Raw genomic sequence first — 23,935 nt, 5'->3', positions numbered from 1 at the left:
CTAAGTCTTTCTAAAATTCTGATGCCCCCTATGTAACATATACATATTTTTTATATTCAAAAATTGAATTATTCCCTAAATGAAGCCTAATTACAACTTGTTCAGGACACAAGACTTAGGTTTTAGGAAGAAATCATTAAGAAATTATTAAGAAAAAACAGTGAGTAAATTTTCAAAACATATAATAGACAACTAAAATTCAAGTACAAAATAATTTATATGAAAGATTTTTCTATAATATTTTAATTTTTAGTAATTATTATTTAATTGTTTAATAATTTCAACATTCCATGTGAAGTCACTTCTAGATGAGTGCCCTAAATTTAGTGAGACCCTTGTGCTTGATGCTTGCCGCAGAGAGATTTTATATTGGGCTCCAATTTAGTCAGCTTCAGTCTCAAGTCTCCCTGTTTTGTGATATCCAGTCGATTTCTTTTCTTTAGTAACAAATCATTTATGGCACTAAATCCACATTCAGCTAAATATGAAGATGGAAATGGTAACAATAGCTCTCTTGCAAAGTTGGTTGAATTTGGGAATTTAATTTCTGTTTCATCACAAAGCCATGTCATCGCCCCTTTTATATTGAATAAAGTTTTAACTGACCCATCATTTTTCATTTCTGAGAGTTTTTCTTGGTACTGCATTGATACATCCAGACAAATCCACTAACATTGGTTGCATCATCCAGGTTGGAAAATCAATTTGTTTTAAATCAGAAAACCTTTTAAATCAGCGGACAGAATTTTCAGATGATCGACAATAACAAGTACAGCGGTATCAGTCACTTCACATTTTTGCAGCCAACGAAACTGTTCAAAATTTTTGTTACAAATATATTTTTGACATAATTCAATAAATGTAATGAAACCAAACGTCTTCGCTTTTACATCGACGAGAGTTTTATTTGTTCCTTGAAGTTGTTTATTTAATATATTTAGTTTTTCAAAGATATCGGCTAAATAACTCACAAATGCTTTACCATTGACCATTAACAGATGCTTCACCATTGACCATTAACAGATGCTTCATTTCAGATTTGTCACTTAAAAAGTCAATAATAGTATCAAATAGTTCCATAAATCTTTTCAAGCAGTTCCCTTTCGAGAGCCACCTTACTTCAGTGTGAAGTAAACGTCTCACATGGTCTGCATTTTGTTCTTCACAAAAAAGCTTGAAGAGACGCTCACATTTGGCATTACCTTTAATAGCATTGGCACACTTTATAACTGATTTTAGTACTTTATTAAGAACAGGCAAAATATTTTTAGCTACCAAGTTTTCCCTATGAATAACACAATGCACAAGAAGCATTTCTGGATTCTCATCTTTCATCAATTTTAAGCAGCCATTTTTCTTGCCCATCATATTAGGAGCACCATCTGCAGCACAAGATGTTATATTTTTCATTGGTATATTATTGTCATCTAAGTAATTTTTTAGCTTATTATATATATATCTTTGGAGGTAGTGATGCTCTCTAATGATTTACAGAATAACATTTCTTCAGCAAAATTACCTTTATCAATATATCTTACATAAGTTATCAGTACGACTTCACTGTCTCTCAAAGTTGATTCATCCATTTGCACTGAGAATTTTCTTGTTTTCAGCTTTCCAACAAGTTGTATTTCAATATCTTCACTCATTTCATCTATTCTTCTGCTAACAGTATTGTTATTGAGTGGCACAGCTTTCACGTCTTTGTCATCTTTTTCCAGAACTGTTTTAAGAAATGCTGATATTGATATTAATCATACTATAGGAGAGAATTTGATTAAATTCTCTCCTATAGTATGATTTTTTCCCAGATTTAGCAATGAGTAAAGAAATTTCATAACTAGCCTCAAGAGTACGATTGACAGTTGCAGTATGAACAATAAACAGAGACTTTATTGTTGCTCTTTTTTCTAAATTCTTCTTTAAAGTTTGAAAGCAATTTAAATCTGAATTTACATGAGCGTTATGTTTCGCCTTTAAATGCGTCTCAAGACGACCTCGCTTCATTGATTCATTGGTCAAGCATTGTTGGCATAAAAGACAAAAAGGTAACCTTTGATCATGGACAGCGGGTATGAAACAAAATTTTAAGTATTCCTCTGAATACTGACGAACTTTTTTTTTACTTGCACTACTCATTTTACTGTGCAACTGAAAGAAATAAATATAAGATAAATCAAAAACTAAAAATAAACTATGCATTAAAGTTAATTTAATTTTATTTTAATATATCAAAATTAATTATTAGTATGCTTTTTGAATGAATAAATCACACAAATTACTGAATTCAGGCTATTAAATCTGTGGTCTCTGTGAACAAGCAGATAAGTCTAATTTGTCAAAAATGAGATAAGTGCACTATAATAAAGTATTTATTATTTACTATTATGTGACATGCAGATATCTTCGTTATTGTAGTTTTAGCGTGAGTAATAAATATTTGTATATTCGAATATATGCATGTTTATATGAGAGTGTGAAGTTTATTTTTCCTCTCCTGCAAATTCGAGTTTTTGGACTTATTTGCTTATTTGCTGAGACCACAGAAATATACACATACGACAGATACATACCATTGTGTATCATGGTTCTTCATTAATAATAATTCTGTGCGCAGACAAAGTAATTTTTTATTTTAACCTGAGATCGCCAAACCTATCAAAATGTAGTCACGACGCCCAAACGAGCATTTGTATGAAAGGAATTACCTATTTCATATAACATTGGGAATTTGCGGTAGGCTACAGTAGACAACCACTTTGCTTGCACATTGCGCATGCCATAAGCAATCGTCCAATACAGTACATACTATTCCTTCACTAGGCATAGTAAGCAATACTCTCCGAGCAAACTGTAGTTGATATTACTCCAAACTTTCAAGTGCGGCTTTCAAATTGAGATACCAATAATTCTTCTTTTGTACAAGTTAAATCATAGTAGGCGGCTGTTTTAAACTCTAGACGAGCAATTTTTGAATTGCCCCCCTGAACAATCAAATTTCCCCCGTGTGGGGTGTGGGACCCACTTTGGGAAACACCGCTTTAGAGGATTGCATATATTCATTTATCAAAGGGGGGGGGGTGTCACAGTTTCACAAAAGTTTGAGAATTACCTGTGTTAACCAATTTGTTTATGTTTACTGCGGATCTGCTTGAGCTTTGCTGTCCTAGAAAATTTACCCAGAATTCATGCTGACTTTAATCAAATTCAAATTGCAAAGTCATTTTACGAAAAACATGAAATGACTTTGACTGATCTTTTTCATATGCTGTTTTTCTCAGCACTGCTTTCATGAAGTTAGTTTTAGTGGCAGCACATTATAACACTGTTGCTGAAATCAGAGACACCAAGCACACATTGATCACTGATGTATGTTTTGGAAAATTTATGCATTTAAAAGTGGAGCACCTTTTTTGTAAAAAACCCTGAAATTGTCTGCCATAATATGGTTTAATCCCTTTTTTTTATATCAAATAAACTTGATTTGCTACTTTGTGAGTTATGTTTTCTCTGCTACCATTGAAAGCAGTTTTGAAATTTCAAGTAAATCCCTTGTACCTAAGTATAACCCCCCCCCCCCCAAGGGCAATAAAGATTTATTCACTTAAGGTTATGTCATGTGTTAGTGAAGTTTTCATTATTTTGTTAACTTGAGCAACTCAAGTTCATTTTCAATTTTAAGTTAATAAATAATTTTGTAAAAGGATAAAAAAATATATTAATTATATTAAAAACAAAAAATAAATTATTCATTATAAAGTTGAACAAATCCCATTAATTTTGTTATTTTTTATTTTGAATTTATTTAGTTTTTAAATAAGGATTATCTAGTTTAACATACATAACAATTATTTAACTTTCAAAATATTCATATTCAAATTAAATAATAATAATAAATAGATAATGGTTTTCTTTACAGCTTTCTGAAAAAAATATATATATATATAAAAAAAATTATTTTTATGTTATTTGATTTTCCGAATTGTTTGCATATAACTGAGATGTTCAAAAAACTTTCAGGAATTTCAACGCATGGCCCCACCTGGATATCGCTTAAATAAGGAGGAAGATTTCTATTACCTAGTTTTAGATGCAGAAACTGCAGAGCAACAGAGGCGATCTTGTGGTTCTCTTATTCCACCTTTAGGAGTTGCAAGCAAATGTCTTATTATACAGCAAAACCCTCACTGTGATGATAGTACTGAACTTAAGAATATCAGTACAGAGGCAGAATTTTCTTCAGGATTTAGTGGGAAGGATTCGAGACATTTCTTGAGAAGGCCAAGTGATAACAGTGTTGTTGATGATGCCCATATTTCCCATTTACTGCAGTCACCAGAAGATATACAAGACAGTCATATATGGGGGAATTTGAGAGATCCAATAAGACATATAGAGATTGCTCATGAAGATGAAAGTGAAACAGAAGATGGAGAAGATATAAAACAGATTAAAGTCAGAATCAATAGGAAACAGCCTTCTAAGTTTTTGCGAGAACGGCACAGAGAGGTTCGGGCATCTTCAGAGCCTCCAGTCCTAGCAAGAGAGAAAACAAAAATGGTCCCATCTTCCAAAACTGGCCATTCGGCACCTGGCGAGTTTCCTCTTTTCCTCGGTCATATTTCCTCAACTGTGGAAAGTACTAACAATAGAATTGATAAACTGCATTATGGAGAACAAACACTTGAACAACAATCTAGTGTGGAATCCCATTGTCTTCCAAGTTCAGGAAATAATTTGAAACAGCTACCTGTGGATAGAAATTCAGAACAGATAGAAGTACCTTTAGAATCTAGTTCACCGTCAGAGGTAAGATTTATGAATAATAATCTAATGTGCTTTTGTAAATATACGAGGTCCTACCCAAAAGTTCCCGAAATGTATTTATAAAATAAATTAGGCTTGCCCTGGGTCTTATTCACCTTCGAAGTAGTCCCCTTTATAGTGTAAACATGATCCCAGCACTTCTCCCATGAATTGAATGTGTCCTGATAGTCCTTCTTCGTCATAGTGTTCAGCACTGCCTGCGATTCAGTTTGGTTACCCTCTATGCTATCAAATATTTAACCCCTTCAGCTTGATTTTCATCCTTGGGAAGAGGAAGAAGTTGCAGGGGGCTAAGTCTAAAAAATAAGGGGATGGGGACAATTGTCATGTTATTGGATGCCAAAAACTGTTCCACAGCAAGAAATGTGTTGGCCAGCGTGTTGTAATGATGAAGGACCCAGTTCTTTGTGTGCCACTTCTCTGGATGTTTCCTCTTGACACTTTCCCTTAACTGCCTCAGAACATCATAATTAAACTTTGCGCTGACGGTCTGGCCAGGAGGAACGACTCCCTTATGTACAATCCTGTCAATATCCAAAAAAAACAGATCAGCATGGACTTCACATTGCTCCTCACTTGTCAGGCTTTCTTCAGTTGGGGCAAAGACGTTCCACTGGGATGATTGTTGCTAGGTTTCTGGGTCATACCCATATATCCAACTCTCATCACCAGTGACAACCATAGAAAGGAAGTTTTGATCACTCCTGGCCTGTTCTTGAAGCTCTCTGCTAATTTCCATGCGATGCTGCTTTTAGTCTTCACTCAGTAACCATGGTACGAACTTGGCTGCAATCCTTCTCATGTTCAACTCATCTGACATGTACCGTATGATAGTCGCACCATGCCACAAATGTCGTGGCTGATCTAACTGTGGTCTTCAGGGATAACCGCCTGAACTTTTGTGACATTTTCTGGGGTAGTACTCGATGATGGATGCCCAGAGGGATTGCTGTCATCAACCAACATTTGATCATTTTTAAAACAGTTAAACCAGTAGTAGGTCTGCATTTGGCTTAAAGCATTGTCATTGAAAGCTTGTTTCAACTTCTTATGGGTTTCTGCTGCTGTATCAATAAGAAAGAAACAAAACTTGACGGAAGCACAGGCCTCTCTCACATCAGCCATCACCAACAGGCGCAAACTACGTGAAACACACTGCCAAAGAACCATGCATAAATATTCAAGGATTCTATACAGCCCGATGCCATGTGCCAAACTGATTCACAAAAGAAGCATGCAGTGTTACCCAGTGCCACAAGTCCATATTAGATGTACTTCCTGCGCAACATTCAAATTTCGGGAGCATTTGGATAGCACCTCGTATTGTATTGCTAATATTACAGGATGTATACATTTAAAACAAATAAAATAACTGAACATGTATTTTCACGAGGTTTGCATTTATGAAAAATTGGTCGCAGAATTGTGCATTTCAGGAAATTGGTATATACTAGTAAAATGGCTACTACCCCTGTATGTAAATATAACTTTCCTATGGACTGGCTGGCCTGCAGAATATTGGATTCCTCCATTGTTCACCTAGTTCAAAATTAAAAAAAATATTTATTCTAGAACTTAAAAGTATGCATTTTGTGAATGTATTCCACATACTGATTATACAAAACACACAAAAAAAGTGAATTTTTTATCTTTTATTCACTTTGATTGTCTAGTCTATACTATACTGCTTGGCCAATTTATTAGGGCTAATTACATGTTGGACTGCTTTTTTCTGACAAACGTGCTCCAACCACATGGTGCCAAATGCACAAGATATTCAAAAGACTATCCTCAGTCCTAGGCCCCTCCATAGCCAGGTGGGAAGGAGCAGCAGCGCGTAGCACACGCTTCTTGATTAGACCGGGGTTTGAGCCAGTCACCACTGCATTTCCCTGAGCAATATGGCTTTAGTTGCTAATGCTCCTAAAAACCAAATAAACAAACAAACAACATCCTCAGTCCTGGAATGACATGGGCAGAACATTTTTTTGATTCTTCCTTTTGGGTTCTTAGCATTAGTAGAGGCATATGATGCAAGAAAGCAATCTTATACAACATCAGCCAAAAAAAAAAAAAAACCCCTTCCCATTCATTCGCTCCAAATGTTTGTCCAATTCTGCCTTGAACTTATTTAAGCTGTCAACATCTACAAACGACAGATGGAAGTTTGTTCCAGCAATCAACCACCCGCTGGATAAAAGGCAAATTTCTGCCCATCTATTCTACAACTGTCTTTCCTCAATTTGAATTTGTCACCTCAGGTAATTGATCTGGGAAAGTGGAAGAATCCTATCAGTATTGAGCCTGCTCAAACCATTCGAGGCCTTATACACCTCAGTCAGATAACTTCATAGGTGCCTAGTCTCCAGACACTGTAATTTGCAAAACTTAAGCCTTTCTTTGTAAGAGCAACCCTTTGTTCCATTCACTAGTATTGTTGCCCTTCTCTTTACTTGTTTCAGAAGCTCTACATCCTTCCTAAAATGAGGCCTCCAGACCTGTATACAGTTACTCAAGGTGTGGCCTGACCATTGCCTTATCATCATCATCATCAGCCATTTTCAATCCACTGCAGGATGACGGCCTCTCCAGCAACTTTCCAGTTCCTTCTGTTTTGAGCACTGGCCATCCATTTACTACTCAAAAACTCATGAATTTCATCTATCCATCTCCGCCTTTGTCTTCCAGGTTTTCTTCTAGCTCCTCTTGGGTACCATTCTGTTATTTTCTTAGTCCATCTGTCATCATGTCTTCGAGCTATGTGTCCTGCCCAAGACCATTTTAGTTCTTTAGTTTTGATAAGAATGTCCTTTACTTGAGTTTGCTGCCTAATCCATGTGTTTCTCTTCTTATCTAACATTCTAATTCCCAATATAATTCGTTCCATTCTTCGCTGTGTAGTTCTTAGCTTCTCTTCCATTCTTTTGGTGAGTGCCCAAGTTTCACTTCCATAAGTCATGGTGGGGAGTATACATTGATTCATTATTTTACGTTTCAGACAAACTGGGATATTGCTCTTCAGTATGTGACTATATTTCCTGAATGCTATCCATCCAAAATTTATTCTTCTCTTGACTTCCAGCCATTTATCATTATTACAGCTAATAACTTGTCCCAGATAAGTATATGACTCCACCTTTTCAATTACTGCTCCTTCAATCATTATTTCCCTTTCCGTGGCATACTTGTTCATCATTACTTTTGTTTTAGCCATATTCATCTTTAGTCCAAAATCCTTACTAACTGTGCATAACTGATTAAGATTTTCCTCTAATTCTTTGGGATCGTGGCTTATGACCACAATGTCATCTGCAAATCGAAAATGGTTTAGGTACTCTCCGTTCACATTGACTCCTTTCTGCAACCAGTCTGATCTTCTGAAAGCTTCCTCAAGGGCAACAGCGAACAGCTTCGGAGATATTGTGTCTCCTTGTCGAACTCCTTTCTCGATTTTAAATTTGCTACTGTCTTTGTCTAGTCTAATAAAGGATGTAGCACTCTCATATATTTTCATCAAAATCATAATATATGGAGTATCTATGCCTTGTCTTTCCAGTGCCCGAAACATTGCCTTATGCTGTATGGAGTCAAATGCCTTTTCATAATCCACAAATGCCAGGCATAATGGTGTTTTATATTCATTTGCTTTCTCCATTAGCTGTGATATTACGTGAAGGTGATCCATAGTTGAGAATCCTGTCCTAAAGCCAGCTTGCTCTTTCGGTTGATTCTCATCAAGTATTCTTTCTAATCTGTTAGTAATGACCCTTGTGAACAACTTGTAGGTATGGGATAACAAGCTAATTGGTCTATAATTTCCAATTTCTGATTTATCTCCTTTCTTATGCAGCAAAACTATGATTGCATTATTCCACTGCTTAGGCATCACACCTTTTCTAATGCACTTTGGGAAGAGCCTTGCCAGTTTTTGTGTTATGTCTCTTCCTCCCAATTTTAACTTGTAGAAATCTTGAGTATTAGTCTTGACACCCTTGGTGATGTACTTTTGAATTCCAAAATGCTGTTTTTAAAATCTTTATGGACCAGAAACCCAACTCCACCTTCACTCCTTTCACTGTTTCCATTGGTGTACAGCAGATTTCCACTTGATAAACTTATAAGTGATTCATTTCTTCTTCTTGTTTCAGCCAAACTGATGATATTCCAATTCACATTTTCTAATTCCTTTTCCAGCTCTAATATCCTGTCTTCACCGATGAGTGATCGTACGTTATAACAGGCCAAGTTCAATTTCCGTGCATGACAGCCTGGTCGTACCCAGAGATTCTTAGCACCCTCTGCTTCCACTCTGATCCTCTCGCTGCCATAAGAGGGAGAGTGAAAGCTGCTGGGGACTGAGGGCCATTTGTATTGTTGTGTTCTCATTGCTGGAGGGTTTGGTCTTTTCCTCTTCATGCTGACCAGGCTTCTTGAAGAGAACCACTCTGCACGTTCGTTGCCACCTAGGTGACGTAACAGGGCTTTCCATCGAGAAGGTGTGCATGAGTGGATTTTAGGGAGGCAGGCCAACCAGACTTCTCCTAAATCTTCTGTAATAGAGAGATATTGGATCCATCAGTGTTTTAGGCTGAGTGTCTGATAACACACAGGATACCTGTTCCCCTCTAAGCCCCTAAACAAGGCGATAATCACCTCATAAATTTCAAGATAACATGTATTGAATTACCATGAGTAAACATGCAGTGTTGCTAGGTATACCTGATTCTCAACAATATTCACATGTTTATGAGGCCCAGGTGCCAAGCGATCTTCTGTGCTATTTCTACTGTGATTCATAGAGTGATTTTTCTAGAGCGACTGAGTTTTTTCTTGTTTATTTCATTTTAAAAGTCCTTCTGTTAGCTCTACTTTTTAAAAGTATAAAAAGAAAGTGAGAAAAAGGAAAGTACCTTTTTCTTTATTATATACTAACCGTACTAACTCCTACGATTGAGTTAGTCCAATGGGAGGCAGGGGCAGTGCCACTTCCCCCTGCCTCCTATTGGCACAGCTGGTAACCAAGGTGGAAAAGCTAAGCTATCCATGCTGACTCCTTTTCCCCTAGGGCAAAAAGGAGCCAGCATGGATAAAGAAAATTATCTGGCATATTAGAGCCTTGGAGCTCAAATACCATAGATTGGTATAATTTCAGCGTGATCTGTGCTTGTTAACAGGAGAGATTGCTTCTATAAAGATGGGATACACTTAAATAGAAGGAGTGCAAGAATATTTGCTGATGCTATTGAGGCAATGTTAGGTGGATCAGAAAACGGCTAGCTTGGGGGATTCACAGACTAATAGATTAACAGTAGCCACAGGCAGAGGTGGAAATGATTCTTGCACTGCTTCTATTGGAATGAGCAGCAGCCTGGAAGGCAGTTGCTAAGGATTTCAAGAATTGCTGGGGGTCATGAAACAAGTAAATACATAGGCTGTGTTAGAGTAACTAAGAATAAGAACAGGTGCATGTAAACTTGCATGTACACAAATGCTAGGATTATAGTAAATAAATTTGATGAATTTGAAGTGCTGATTAAGACATCCAAGGTGGATATTGTTGGGATATCAAAGACAGGTGCCACTAAGATATAAGGGATGCAGAATTGGAATTTTTTGGGGGTTCAATATTTACAGACAGGATAGGAAGGCAGGAGGGGTTATGCTGTTAGTTAAGAAACATACAAAATCTAAGGAAGTGCATCCATTTTAATATAGATGGACAGTGCAATGTTGAGTAAGTTTGGTGTGACATAAGGACTGGGAAAGCAAAAATTAGGGTAGGAGTTTGTTATAGGCCTAATGACTGTGATCAGTACAATAAACAGTTATACAGAGAAATAGTTGGCCAGTAAATCAGTGTGTTTTATAATGGGGGATTTTAACTTCCCAGATATAGACTGGAACTTGTAGAGTCACTTGCACACTAGCAAGGCTTTTGTGGATTTATTGGATGATTGTTTTCTACAGCAGCATGTTTGAGAGGCAACAAGAGGGAGTAACACTCTTGATCTGATTATCAGCAGGAATTATTCATGCATTAAGAATTTACAGATAAAGGAACCACTAGGTGGCAGTGATCACAGTGTATTGATGTGGGATTTACTTAAAGATGTAACTACCATTAGGGGTAAAGGGAAGGGATTTTGCTTTCGTAAAGGTGAATGCAGTGGTCTGAGATTTTTTTAGGTTCTGTACAGTGAGACCACCTGATGATGTTACCAATAGCAAATTCTAAATGGGAATCGTTCACAAAGTAATTTTGGAAGATACTAGGCTTTTTGTTCCAACTAAAAAATACTCTACTACGTTCAGGCCCAAATGGATGTCAAATGAACTAATGAGACTCGTGGCAGAGAATAAAAATGCATGGAATGCACATAAATTGTCATTTGACACAGAAGCCTATGGTAGATACTGGCTAGTCTGTAATCAAGTCACAAAAGCGGTAAGGCAAGCAAAGGCAGATTAAAGAAAATCCTTGGCAAAGGATGCAAAGAAAAACAGCAAAGACTTCTTTACTTATATAAACTCTAAAAGGAAGCGTAAGAATCGCATTGGTCCGCTTGATATCAGTGGTTTGACTGTAGATGATCATTTTCAGATATCCGCCGAACTAAATGAATATTTTGAATCTACATTCACACATGAGGAGTTATTCAAGAAGGAGAGGGTCAAATGTTTATCAAACTCTAACAGAGTGTTAAAATGATTTTGCAATAACTGAGAAGAAAGTAGAGGAGAAATTGTTGAAGTAAAACATTAGAAAAGCACCTGGGGTGGATGGGATCTATCCAGTTATATTAAAGGAGGTGGCAAAGGAAGTAAGCAAACCCTTATCCATAATTATGAGAACATCCTTGGACTTGCAGGAAGTCCCCACGAACTTGGAGTTGTGCAAGTGTATTTCCAATTCATAAAGGGTGATGAAAGGGTGACACGAGTAATTACAGACCTGTTAGTTCGACTTCTGTTCCAGGGAAAATAATGGAGTCACTGGTTAAAGAATCATTGCAGGATCATCTAGACAAGACAGCAGTAATAATTCAGACACAGCATGGGTTTGTCAAGGGGAAGTCCTTTCTGACCAATTTGATTGGATACTATGATGTGGTCACAAAGGAACTGGATTCAAAAAATAATTTTGATATCATATACTTGGATTTCAAGGAAGCTTTTGATACTGTTGCACATGGAAGACTACTGTACAAATTGGAGTAGCATGGCATTGAGGGCAAGTTGGTACAATGGATAAAAGGATGAGTAGGAGAAGACAGAGTGGTGATCAATGGGTATTGCTCTATGTGGACTAATGTTATTAGTGGTGTCTCTCAGGGTTTGGCATTGGGCTCATTGTTGTTTTGTTTATTTATCAATGATATTAATGAAGGTATATCAAGCTTAATGTCTAAGTTTGCAGATGATACAAAGGTTAGCAGGGTTGTTGATAACAGTAATGCTAGTATGCTGCTGCAACAGGATCTGGAAAAGTTGAGTAGGTGGGCTGAGAAGTGGCAACCGGAGTTTAACATTCACAAATGCAAAGTACTGCATATGGGTAGCAGTAACCGCAGAGAAATGTACCGACTATGTGGTGTTACACTCAGGGTAGTGCAGAATGAAACAGACCTGAGGGTAATTGCAGTGCAGACAGGCTGCCAGAGTAGGTCACGGAGTCTTCTCAATGATATACAGGAATTTTGCGAGCAAGGATAAGGAGGTGATTATCTCCTTGTATAAGGTAATGGTCAGGCCACACCTTGAGTACTGCATACAGATCTGGAAGCCTCATTTTAGGTAGGATGTAGAGTTGCTAGAACGAGTACAGAGAAGGGCAACAAGACTGGTGAAGGGAACAAAGGGGTGCTCTTATGAAGAAAGGCTTAAATTCTACAAATTGTAGCTTCTGGAGACTAGGCATCTGTGAGGCGATCTGATTGAGGTGTATAAAGCCTTGAATGGATTGAGTAGGCTCAATGCTGATGAGATTCTTCCTCTTGTTTAGATTACAAACCTGACGGGGGGCATAGATTCAAACTGAGCAAAGACAGTTATAGAATAGATGTGCGGAAGTTTGCCTTTATCCAGCAAATGCTGGATAAAGGCAAACTTCTGCACATCTATTCCAGCAATAAACATCTGTTCCAGGAATCAATTTCTGCAGGTAGTTTATTGCTGGAACAAGCTTCCATCTGTTGTCGTGGAAGTTGATAGCTTAAATAAATTCAAGGCAGAAGTACACAAACATTTGGAATGAATGGATCAGTGAAATGTGAATCTTTTTTGGCTAATTTTGTATAAGAATGCTTTCTTCCATCATATGCCTCTACTAATGCTAATGCTAATTCTGATGATGGTAATGCGTAACATAAGTGTTTAAAAAAAGATAGTCACCAACATGAGTATCCAACTTTCCTTGATTATCCATTCTTAACTAGTCAACCATTGAGCAAACCTTCTCCATTTATAATACATAGATATTTAGAAAATGCTGCTGGATCACCTAAAATGGTCATAAGGTTACAGTCAGGGGATTTGCTTGTGGAAATACACAATCGAAACATTCAGAATTGTTGTTAAAAGGGACAACACTTGGTGGAATTCCTGTTAAAATCTCTCCCCAAACAATCCTAAATAGTTCCAAAGTTTATCTCTGAGTGGAATCTGTTGAATGTAACAGAACGTTCTATTGAATGTAACAGTTCTTGTACGTGCTTGTACAAGAACTAAAAGATGAAAAGGTCATACAAGCTAAGCAAATTCTGACTCATAGGTATGGCAATCTCATTCCATCCCGTAGTGTCATACTCATGTTCAATACTCCACATATACCAAATACTGTTAAAATTGGTTATCTAAATTGCCATATCCACCCCTATATTCCAAATCCAATACAGTATTATAAGTGTCAGAAATTCGGACACTCTCAGACAACATGCTGAGCAAACACGATATACCCAAAATGTGGATACCAGGATCACACTCAGACAGACTGTTCTGCAAAATCTTCTGTTTTCCTCAATTGCAAGGAAGATCATCCTACATATTCTAAAGTTGTGAGTTAAGGAAACTTGGGAAAAAAATACAGAAATTTAAAGTTGAACATAAAGTGACCCATCAGGAAGCAAGACGACAAATACTGAAAGATACTCAGCATGTACATATGCTGACATTACGAAGAAATATCTTTTGGTTGCTACACAAACCAATGACTCAGTTCCACCTAATGTATCACTTGCTGAATGGGCTAGAGCTCGGCTTTCAGTTCCTAATCTAAAGAATCTCATCCATGATATTCCAAGCACTGTAGAATTATATCATTATGTAGATGACCTCATGATCTCATGCCAAGGGAAAATTCATGTTAAGGGAGAATGAAGCTGCCTCTGAATTCCATTGAGAGGCAGTTTCAGATCTCAATTAACAGAATAGAGCTGTGGATGTCTCGTAATGGCTACTGCTTATCAGTACAAAAATCCGACTGTCATTATTTCTGTAAAAATCGTAAGATCCACTCTGAGCCTGAATTACAACTTAAAAATTTCACCATACCTCTTTCCTATAGTATCAGATTTCTTGGCTAATCCTGGACGATAAATTAAACTTCATTCACAACATCACGTATTTGAGAACTAGTTGCTTGAAAAAATTAAATATCCTCAGAGTACTATCTTCATCAATGTGGGGTGCTGACCAATACATTCTTCTTCAACTATATTATAATCAGATCTCACTTGGATTACAGATCACCAATCTATGATTCAGCTAGGAAAAGTGCTTCCCAGCCGAATCGTAGATTGGTGATCCGCAATTCTTCCTAACTTCGGCTAGAAAAAATTTGGCTAGACACTGCCCATCACAGTGCCTTAAGGATTGCCCCAGGGGCATTTAAAATATCCCCTGTACAGAGTCTGTATATAGAGGCACACTTCGGAGGAAAATGTTGCTACTCAACTATGCAGCAAAAATACAGAGCCTTCCATTTCATCCTATCTGGCCATACTTATTTGAATCCGATTGGACCACTTTTTATGACAACAAACCTAACGAAAACAAGCCAATTGGAATAAGGCTACTATAGTTAATAGAATGTGTGAATTTGCATATGGATAATATCTTTCAGAACACAAGCACTTATGACCCTCCATGGTCTAGTTATACACCAGTCTGTGATCTCTCTTTCTAAAGTGGAGCAAAATACAAGCAGCAGATCTCACTCTCAGGAAACTCCATGCTTCACTGCACACATAGCTAAAAATTTTCAGTGTTTTCATATATATACCGATGGCTCAAAAACAAGTACAACAGTAGGCGCGGTGGCAGTTTCTAACTTTTCTAGATCTGTCTCTCTTCCAAAGGAATGCAGTGTCTATACTGCTGAACAGTTTGCAGTTAAGATAGTTCTAGATCACGTGACTGATCTCTCCTATAGTGTTCCCCCTAGGACCCTTCGAATTTGCGCACTGCCTGGTGAATTTGACTGCCCAGATAAAATTTAATCGATTGTTGCAGTACCATATGGTACTGCTCACTGATCTCGATTAATATTAATTTGAACACACTATATGATTGAGTTCAATGTGACAAGAGCATATAATGTTAAATTATGCAATTAATATTTACAGCCTCCGTAGCCGAGTGGGCAGGAGCGGGAGTGCAGTAGCATACGCTCTTTGAGTAGACCGGGGTTCAAGCCCCTGACTGCTGAATACGGTCGATCTGCCAACCCGCACTGGACCAGCGTGGCAGATTATGGTCCAATTCCCTCAGCATGAATTGTTGAGGAGGCTTCCATCGTGCAGTGGATTGATAATGGCTGCACTTTACTTTATTTACTCTGGATCGCTTAAGTCACATTTATAAATAACAGAAAATTTAATTCTGTTATTATATAAATAACAGATAATATTTAAAAATAACTAATTGCACAAGGCATAATACATTGAGTTATGAATTTAATATCTATATAATAATGGTGTAAATACACCATAGATAACTCTTAAGAAACTACGATGGTAGTGTGGGAGGCATCATTTGCCCTGTTTCTCATATTGTGCTCTTTCTTCACAATGAGTTGCCATGGTATTGCACTACCTCGAATAAGTAATGCTTCACTAATAGAGAAGACTATTGTTACTTATTCTCAGTGAGTACCACCACCCAGTGTGAAGGAAGAGCACTTCCATTGTGAAGGAAGAGCACAATATGAGAAACAGAGCAAATGATGCCTCCCACACTACCATCGTAGTTTTTTAAGAGTTATATGGTGTATTTACACCGATATTAAATAACAGAATATTGCAAAGTATTACACGTCCCATCTGGCTACTTCATAATGCCACCTGGATGGCAAAATTTTCTGGGGAGAACACTGGTCCTATAAGCAAACAACGATAAATTCTGATTCTTGGAGTACAATGACAGCATTAAAAAATTCATCCAAGCCAATCCACCCCACCTTGAAGCAAATCAGATTACAGATAAATGCTTTATCTGCTGCTAACCAATCAGTCACTTTCTGTTGGATGCCAAGTCATGTAGGCATCAAAGGAAATGAATATGCAGATCAAGTCGCCAAACATCCAATCACTGCAAGCTCTCCTAACTACCAAGTGGCATATACAGACTACAAATCAGTCATAAAAAATGTGTATGAAGAGCAATGGTTGCAAATCTGGCAGGCTCAGGGTGGCAATAAGCTTCTTCAATTTAAACAGGAACCTAAGTTGTGGTCATCAAGGATGCGATAAAATAGGCAAGAGGAGGTGATCCTGGCTAGGATGCGTATTCGGCACATGCATCTAACCCATATTTATCTGCTCGTGGGGGACGGTCCGCCTATTTCTACATTTTGTCAGTCTACACTTATGGTGAAGCATATTCTAATAAATTGCAACCATTATAATAATTATCAAAACACCAATTTTCACATTGCTTTTGTATCTGAAAGAACCTTTAACATTACCTTATCTGATTGGAGACTATGCAAATCTTGCTGAGTTCTTTGTTTTCTTGAAACAAACAGGATTATTTAACAGATTTTAACTAGTGATTGCACTACAGAATAGAATCAGGCACAATATGGCCTTAGCAGCCCTTGTGCCATTAAATAACATACCAACAAACCAACATGTTTTTGATGTTTGCAGTGCCCTCCAGTAGAGTTAGGGGATGAAAGGTATGCCATGAAAATATGCCTCTGGTCATATACTTGATTATCATATACTTGGATTTTAGAAAAGCTTTTGATACTGTGACACATAGAAGACTACTGTAAAAATTAGAACAGTATAGCATTAAGGGCAAGTTGCTACAATAGATAAAAGGATGGTTGAGTGGGAGACGACAGAGAGTGGTTTTCAATGGACACTGCTCTTCATGGACTAATGTTATAAATATTCAGTGTTGGGCCCAGTGTTGTTTTTTTATTTATCAATGATATTGATGAAGGTATATCAGGGTTAATGTCTAAGTTTGCAGACAATATTAAGGTTGGCAGGATTGTTAATGACAGTATTGATAGTATGCTACTGCAATAGGATCTCAAAGTTGAGCAGATGGACTGAGAGATGGCAACTGAAGTTTAACATTGACAAAATTAAGTACTGTGTATGGGTAGCAGTAACTCCAGAAAAATGTATCAATTGGGTGGTACTACACTCAGGGTAGTGGAGAATGAAAAGGACCTGGGGGTAATTGTGCTTCTGGAGACTAGGCATCTGCAAGGTGATCTAATTGAGTTGTATAAGGCCTTGAATGGTTTGAGCAAGCTCAATGCTAATAAGATTCTTCCTCTTGCTCAGATTACTCACCTGAGGGGACATAAATTCAAATTGAGGAAAGACAGTTGTAGAATAGATGTGCAGAAATTTGTCTTTAGCCAGCAGGTGGTTGATAGTTGGAACAAACTTCCATCTGTTGTAGTGGAGGTCAATAACTTAAATAAGTTCAAGGCAGAATTAGACAAACATTTGGAGTGAATGGATGGGTGAAATGGGAGGCATTTTTTTTTTTTTTTTGGCTGATCCTATATAAGCTTGCTTTCTTGTATCATATGCCTCTACTAATGGTAAATGCTAATAATCCTGTGAGAGTGTATACTATCAGTGAATAACAGGATAGTCCAGTGCCTTATGCAGTGTTTCTTCTGTGTAAACATCCATGCATAGAGAAGACCTACTTGTTTGTTGATGGAAGTTTTTAGGCAGTTTTTTTTTTTTTTTCCTTTCTTTCATTTATAAAGACTTGAATGACATCGATCTCTAAACATTAGCAAGCATAGCCATCTTCATTACTATATCACCTGTTAAATTCACATTCAGGAATTACAAGTCTGGATGTATGCATCCCAAAAGGTTATGATTCTTGTTTCTGATAAAGTGACCATCATTGTACATTGCAATAGGAATTGTAACTAACACGTATGCAGAATTTGGTTCAATATCCATTCCCATCTTTTAAAGATTACTCAGGGAATATTTTGACATAATGGACAAGTACTAAAAATAATATTTTCTGTACTGAACATTAAAGTGTTACACTTTTTTAGCCAAATAATGTATATACAACCCTCACAGGAATCCTTCAGGAAAAATAAATGTCCTCATTGCTGTTGTCATCCTTTCTTATTGTCACTCCAGTTACCAAGTTATTTTGTGATCGAATGATTTAGCTTGTGAATCAGTGTTCTTTTTTGAAGTGAATAATCATTTTATTTTTTAAACTTGTTTGAAACTATACTAATATGTAGTTATCTAATCATTAGTAAAGAGCTCCACTTCATTAGATTAGGAAGAAAAGTGATCTGCTGTATTGCTTTTGGTAATATGGTGGTACGTCTCCTGCCTCTGTGTGGTAGGGTGAGTAACTTGGCTTTGGAAAAAAATTTTCCTTTCCAGGAAATGAAAAATTTCCCGGAAAGTGAACAAATTACTGTAAAACCTAAAAAGCTACTGCGTTTGCAAATCCAAACCCAATGGAATGTAGACATTAGGAACTTATTTCCCATGCAACCAGACATCAAAAGACTGAAGTAGGTGCCTCTGTAGCCAGGTGGGCAGGAGCGGCAGTGCGTAGCGCACACACTTCTTGATTAGACCGGGGTTCGAGCCTGTGACCACCAAATACGGAGGATGTGGAAAGGTCAGGGAATGACCACCGCATATCCCTGGAGCAATATGGCCTTAGTTGCTAATGCTCCTAAAAATTAACTAACAACAACAACTGATGAAGTAATGTCCCTGGCAAACTTTTTAATAATTCAATTCTACAATGAACTCACAGTAAGCCATCACCTTTTAGAATCCACAAAGAATTTGATAGTATTGAGGACAGTAAAGCTATTTAAGTCAGGTGATATGCTTATAAAAATTACTAACCCAACACATTCTGAGTGCCTAAGTTAAGTCAGCTTCTTAAGACGACTTACAGTCATGATAAATAATCCAATCCCCCCCCCCCCCAAAGGTGTAGACCCTGACTGAGTCCTCTTTGATATTTCTTAAGAAGAGATGCTATGTGAAATATGAGAATAAAGGATATTAAAAGTTAAGGGAATTTACGAGATGGTAACTTCATTCCTAATTTCAACCTAATACTTATTTCGACATCCAACCACCCAGCAGTTTTAAAGATACCACAAATTTGGACAATGCTCCAACTTGTCTGAGAATGCATATTTGCACTTATTGTGTAACACCAGATCATAAATGCTAACTATGCCTTCCAAATGAAATGTCAAATAATAAAATGCACTATATCCAGTTACTAGGAAAATGAGAAAGCAATCTAAAAATATAAGTAGAACATGACATCCCCACCAGGAAGCAAAATAATGCACCTTAACACATTCATTGCCAACTATATTTGAGAGAATGCATTCCATGTGCTGTTGGTGTAATTTATAATATTTTCCCCAGACCTTGATTTTATATCTTCTTTAGTAAGAATTCACTCTCCCATATCATAGGTGATGATGAAATCTTGAAATGAAATTTTTTCTTTTCTAAAATAGATTCAACTGTATGACCACTTCTGACTGCCACCATAGCAGTCATCATATGTAGCCTCAGTTACTCTCTTAGGCACAATATATCCTAAGTACCCCTTAAACCAGAAAATCTTATAACAACTGGTTGGTTAATGAGATTTTTGCTGGATTCCAAGCACTCTCTAATCTAGTGTGCCTGGAAATGAAAATGCACATCAGACACCTAGTCTCCCTGTATTATGCACAACTGTAGCTCCTGTATTCAGAGTATAGACTTTTCATCCAACAAACAGGTCACAATCGTTGGAAGCAGCTATGCCAATCAGACTAAAAAAAACCATTATCTTAGATATGAACCTCAAATCGAATTACAGACTTCGAAAGAATCAAGAGGAAGAATAGCATTTGGTAGCATAGGCAATCCATAGATTGCCTATGCTACCAAACTGACAGGACTGTATCCCTTAATCTGTCACACTTTTCTGATTAGCACTACATCACCTGGAAAACATCAAGTTTAATTACAGTAGACGGTCGAAATAATGGCACCCTAAATAATGGAACATTTGAGCTAATGGCACATTGAGATCAGATGTTTACATACAACACAGATGTCTTGCAGTACTGAAAAAAGAAAACGGCAAGTCATGTGATTACTGTATTTCTTTACTCTCACTATTTTGAAAGGTAATTCTATACTGATATCACACATCATACAAAGGGTACTAGGCAAGTTTTGCAATACAGCTTTGTTTATTTAATTTTTTCAAAGTAATTTCCTCTACATTCAATACACCTCTCCATCCTCCGAAACCAATCTTTAAACCAGTTCTGCCAAGTTTCACTAGGGAGTAAAGCACACTCGTTGTCCCAAGCCCGTAGAAGGTCCTCATCACTGGAAAACCGCCTCCCTTTTAGCTTCATTTTCACATGCGGGAGCAGTGCAAAGTCGCAGGGAGCAAGGTCTGGACTGTAGGGAGGGTGCTCGAGAAGTTTCAGTCCTGTCGTGGTCAAATATTCGGTGCAGGCTTTGGCGCGGTAAGCTGGAGCATTATCGTGATGGAGGTACCAGGTGTCCATTCTTGACTTTGGCCGCAGGTTCTTCATAGATCCAATGACTTTAGGCAGGCATTGTTCAGTATACCACTTAGCTGTGACTGTCTTCTGCGTGTCCAAAACGACACGTTCCACAATTCCACTCGATTTGAAAAATACAGCTATCATTTTCTTCTTTACAGATCGGGATTTTCTGACAATTACGGGTGTGTCGTCATCATCAAAGACCCAAACTTTGTTTTGAGCCTTGGTCGGCAGATCGTAATAGTACAGCCAAGTCTCGTCACCTGTCACGATGTTGTTCACATACCGAGATTGTCCCTTATCAAACTTTTTTAACATCTCCCGGCACCAAGTCACATGTTTTGTCATCTGCTCTTCAGTCAGTTGATGCGGCACCCAGAGAGAACAAAGTTTCTTCACGTGCAAATGACCTTGCAGAATCGAACGAATTGCTGGTGCATTTAGGCCCAAAGTATCCTCTATCTGTTGGTAGGTCACTCGCCTGTTTTCGTCAAGCATTTTCCTCACAGCAGTAACGTTTTCCTCCGTAACTGATGTTCGTGGCCTTCCCGGCCTCTCAGAATCCTCCAGAGTGAAATTTCCCCTTTGGAATTCTCTATACCACCTGAATATCGTTGTACGATGTGGACAATCATCATCTAGTGCAAGAGTCATTTCTTCTAAGCACTGGTCTATGGTTAAACCACGCACGAAATTATACCGCAAAACTGTGCTTATCTCATTTCGTGACCACGATGCCATCGCAAGCACTTTACACTCTCACTACTAATGAATAACTGAGCCCATCGACTTGGCGCGGTGGCTACTATGCACGTATGAACATGTCTCAACATTTAGCAACAAGCAGCTTCTTGTGATTCATTGTTGCGTCATATTGCAAAACTTTTCTAGTACCCTTTGTACTACTGTTTTGCATTTATTTTAAATTAAAAACCCCTCACTATGGCTCCTAATTAATAAACCTCATACAAAGCAGAAAAGAAGAACAGCATTAAAACTTAGTGACAAACTTGATATAATCCAAACTATTCCATTAGGGTCACCAAGAAAGTTAATTCATATACCCATGTGTATTGGGTCTGTAAATTGTCTGTATTCTCTAATTGATTTGCCTGTTTTGCTGGATGAAAATCCCCAGTTTTTTTGGTGGAAACTTTGATATCTAAGCTTGAGAACTGACTAACTCAGCCATGGAGTGAAAAAAGCCCATAAAAATTCCACATGTCATCGATGGGGTTTGAACTTGGGCCTTTTCCACTTGGTGTGGGGAGGGTGGTGATGATACCACTGTGCTACCCACACAAACTAAACTTGATATAATAAAGAAAATATAACAGGGTGTGAGCAGGAGTGTATTAATGGCAGAATATAGCATTGGATTGTCAACATGTTTTTATGTGCAGTTAAAAATTGCATTCTTAATCTCTCTCTCTGTTTCTTATTTAGCCTCATTTTTATTAAAAATAAAACTTTCTAGATAAACGAAAAATCTATATAACAGCACCTTGAATCCCCAAAGGTGCTGTTATTCTGAAGTGAACTACACTTAAAACTGATTCACTCTAATGACCAGTTTTAATTAACCAATATACCTCTTTCTTCTAGTACCTTATTAACAGTTGCAGCATTGACCTTTGCAGCTCTTGTACAATTTAACTTTAATCACAACAATCAGTGGGCATATCAAAATGATGAAGTTTGCCCTGCTGGGAAGCATAAGATGATAATGTCTTCCTATGCAGTTTAAACTCTGAAGATTGTAAAAATACAAAAAAAAAAAGAAAAAAAACATAAAAGATGGCCATGTGCGTTTCACAATGTGAATAATGTGATATTGTAACAGTGAGATGATTGCTATTTTCTGTTAAAGTAGTTTATGATGCTTATATTTTTGTTGTAGTTTCCTAGTCCTCCATCAGTGAATAATAAACTTGCAACATCTACTCATTGTAACCTCTGTGATGCCTCAACCGATGCATCAGAATCTACAACAGCTTTGTCTTCATTGGGTAAAACTGCTGCTCTACCAGATTCAACAGATTCAACACCAGTGATCTTTAGTGAGGCTGATTTTTCCAGTTATGTAGGAAGTGGTCATTTCAGTAATACTGAAGATGGTAAGGAACTTTCAGTTATTTCTGTGTAGGGCTTCAAACTTTTTTTTTTAACACTCACATGTGTGGCAGTGTGCTGATCGGAGGAATAAACTAGTGTGATAAAAAAGTTTTGCAGAACAGAAAAATTCTTGGTATAAGCACTCTGCATCTAGAAAAATGTTTGCTTTTTTTGAAGAGTTTTGATTTCATTTTTTTATTAATTTATTAAATATTTAAAATGGGCAGTTGTTATTATTTATTTATTTATTATCTTAATCATGGATCTGTAAAATACATAGAGTATTTCATTTTTATTAAAATCCAGAGGAAATAAGGAGATTCCACAAATTGGAATGAATATTATTTAACTTCTTAATCATGGGTAAAAATCAATTTATTAGGCAAAAATATAACGTTTTTGACAGTATAACTAAATTTAACCTGGAACAAAGTTCCATCTGGTGTTATAGAAGTAGGTAGTTTGGAACAAATTCAAGGAAAAACTCTGTGACAGTATAGTGGTTTCGTCATGTTTGGAGAGGTCTGAATTCAGTTTCCCCTCGGCGGGAATTGAACCCACATTACAAATCAAAAAGTGGACTTCAGAAATTCCTCCAGTGAATTTCTGAAGTCCTCTTTAATTGATGTGCAGCTAGTTGATCTCAGAAAGCTGGAGTAGGTTTTTCACAGTGAGTTATACCATGTTTTTCAGCACACATAATATGCAGAGTGGTCCATAAACACACACTTGTATAGCCATAATAAGAAAGGGTGCAGTTTAGCTGGAGTTTCTGTGTTTGTAAAACATAACAGTGAAAACAAGATCATATCGATGTTTCTTTTGTTTAACTGAATGAGTATTGCAAAAGTTTTATTAAATTTTACATGCTGCATTCCCCAAGATTATTAATTTTTAGAAGGATTTGTTATTACAGAGATACATTTC

The 23,935-nt window shown here is 37.2% G+C and overlaps 1 protein-coding gene across 1 annotated transcript in view; it reads left to right on the top strand.

The window, feature by feature from the left end:
• Positions 1-23,935, top strand: part of LOC150086960 (KICSTOR complex protein SZT2-like) — a 1,378,951-nt gene that overhangs the window by 570,523 nt on the left and 784,493 nt on the right. The window contains exons 31-32 of the mRNA XM_090372336.1: positions 4,021-4,809; positions 22,794-23,010. Of these exons, the coding sequence (XP_090228462.1) occupies positions 4,021-4,809; positions 22,794-23,010 (1,006 nt within the window). The remainder of the gene's footprint in view (positions 1-4,020; positions 4,810-22,793; positions 23,011-23,935) is intronic.

The sequence above is a fragment of the Mastigoproctus giganteus genome, chromosome 4 (assembly GCF_048544385.1).
Source record: "Mastigoproctus giganteus isolate SK-2022 chromosome 4, ASM4854438v1, whole genome shotgun sequence".
Classification (NCBI taxonomy): Eukaryota; Metazoa; Arthropoda; class Arachnida; order Uropygi; family Thelyphonidae; genus Mastigoproctus; species Mastigoproctus giganteus.
The sequence above is the reverse complement of the archived record's forward strand: the minus strand, read 5'-3'. Positions and strand labels throughout refer to the sequence as shown.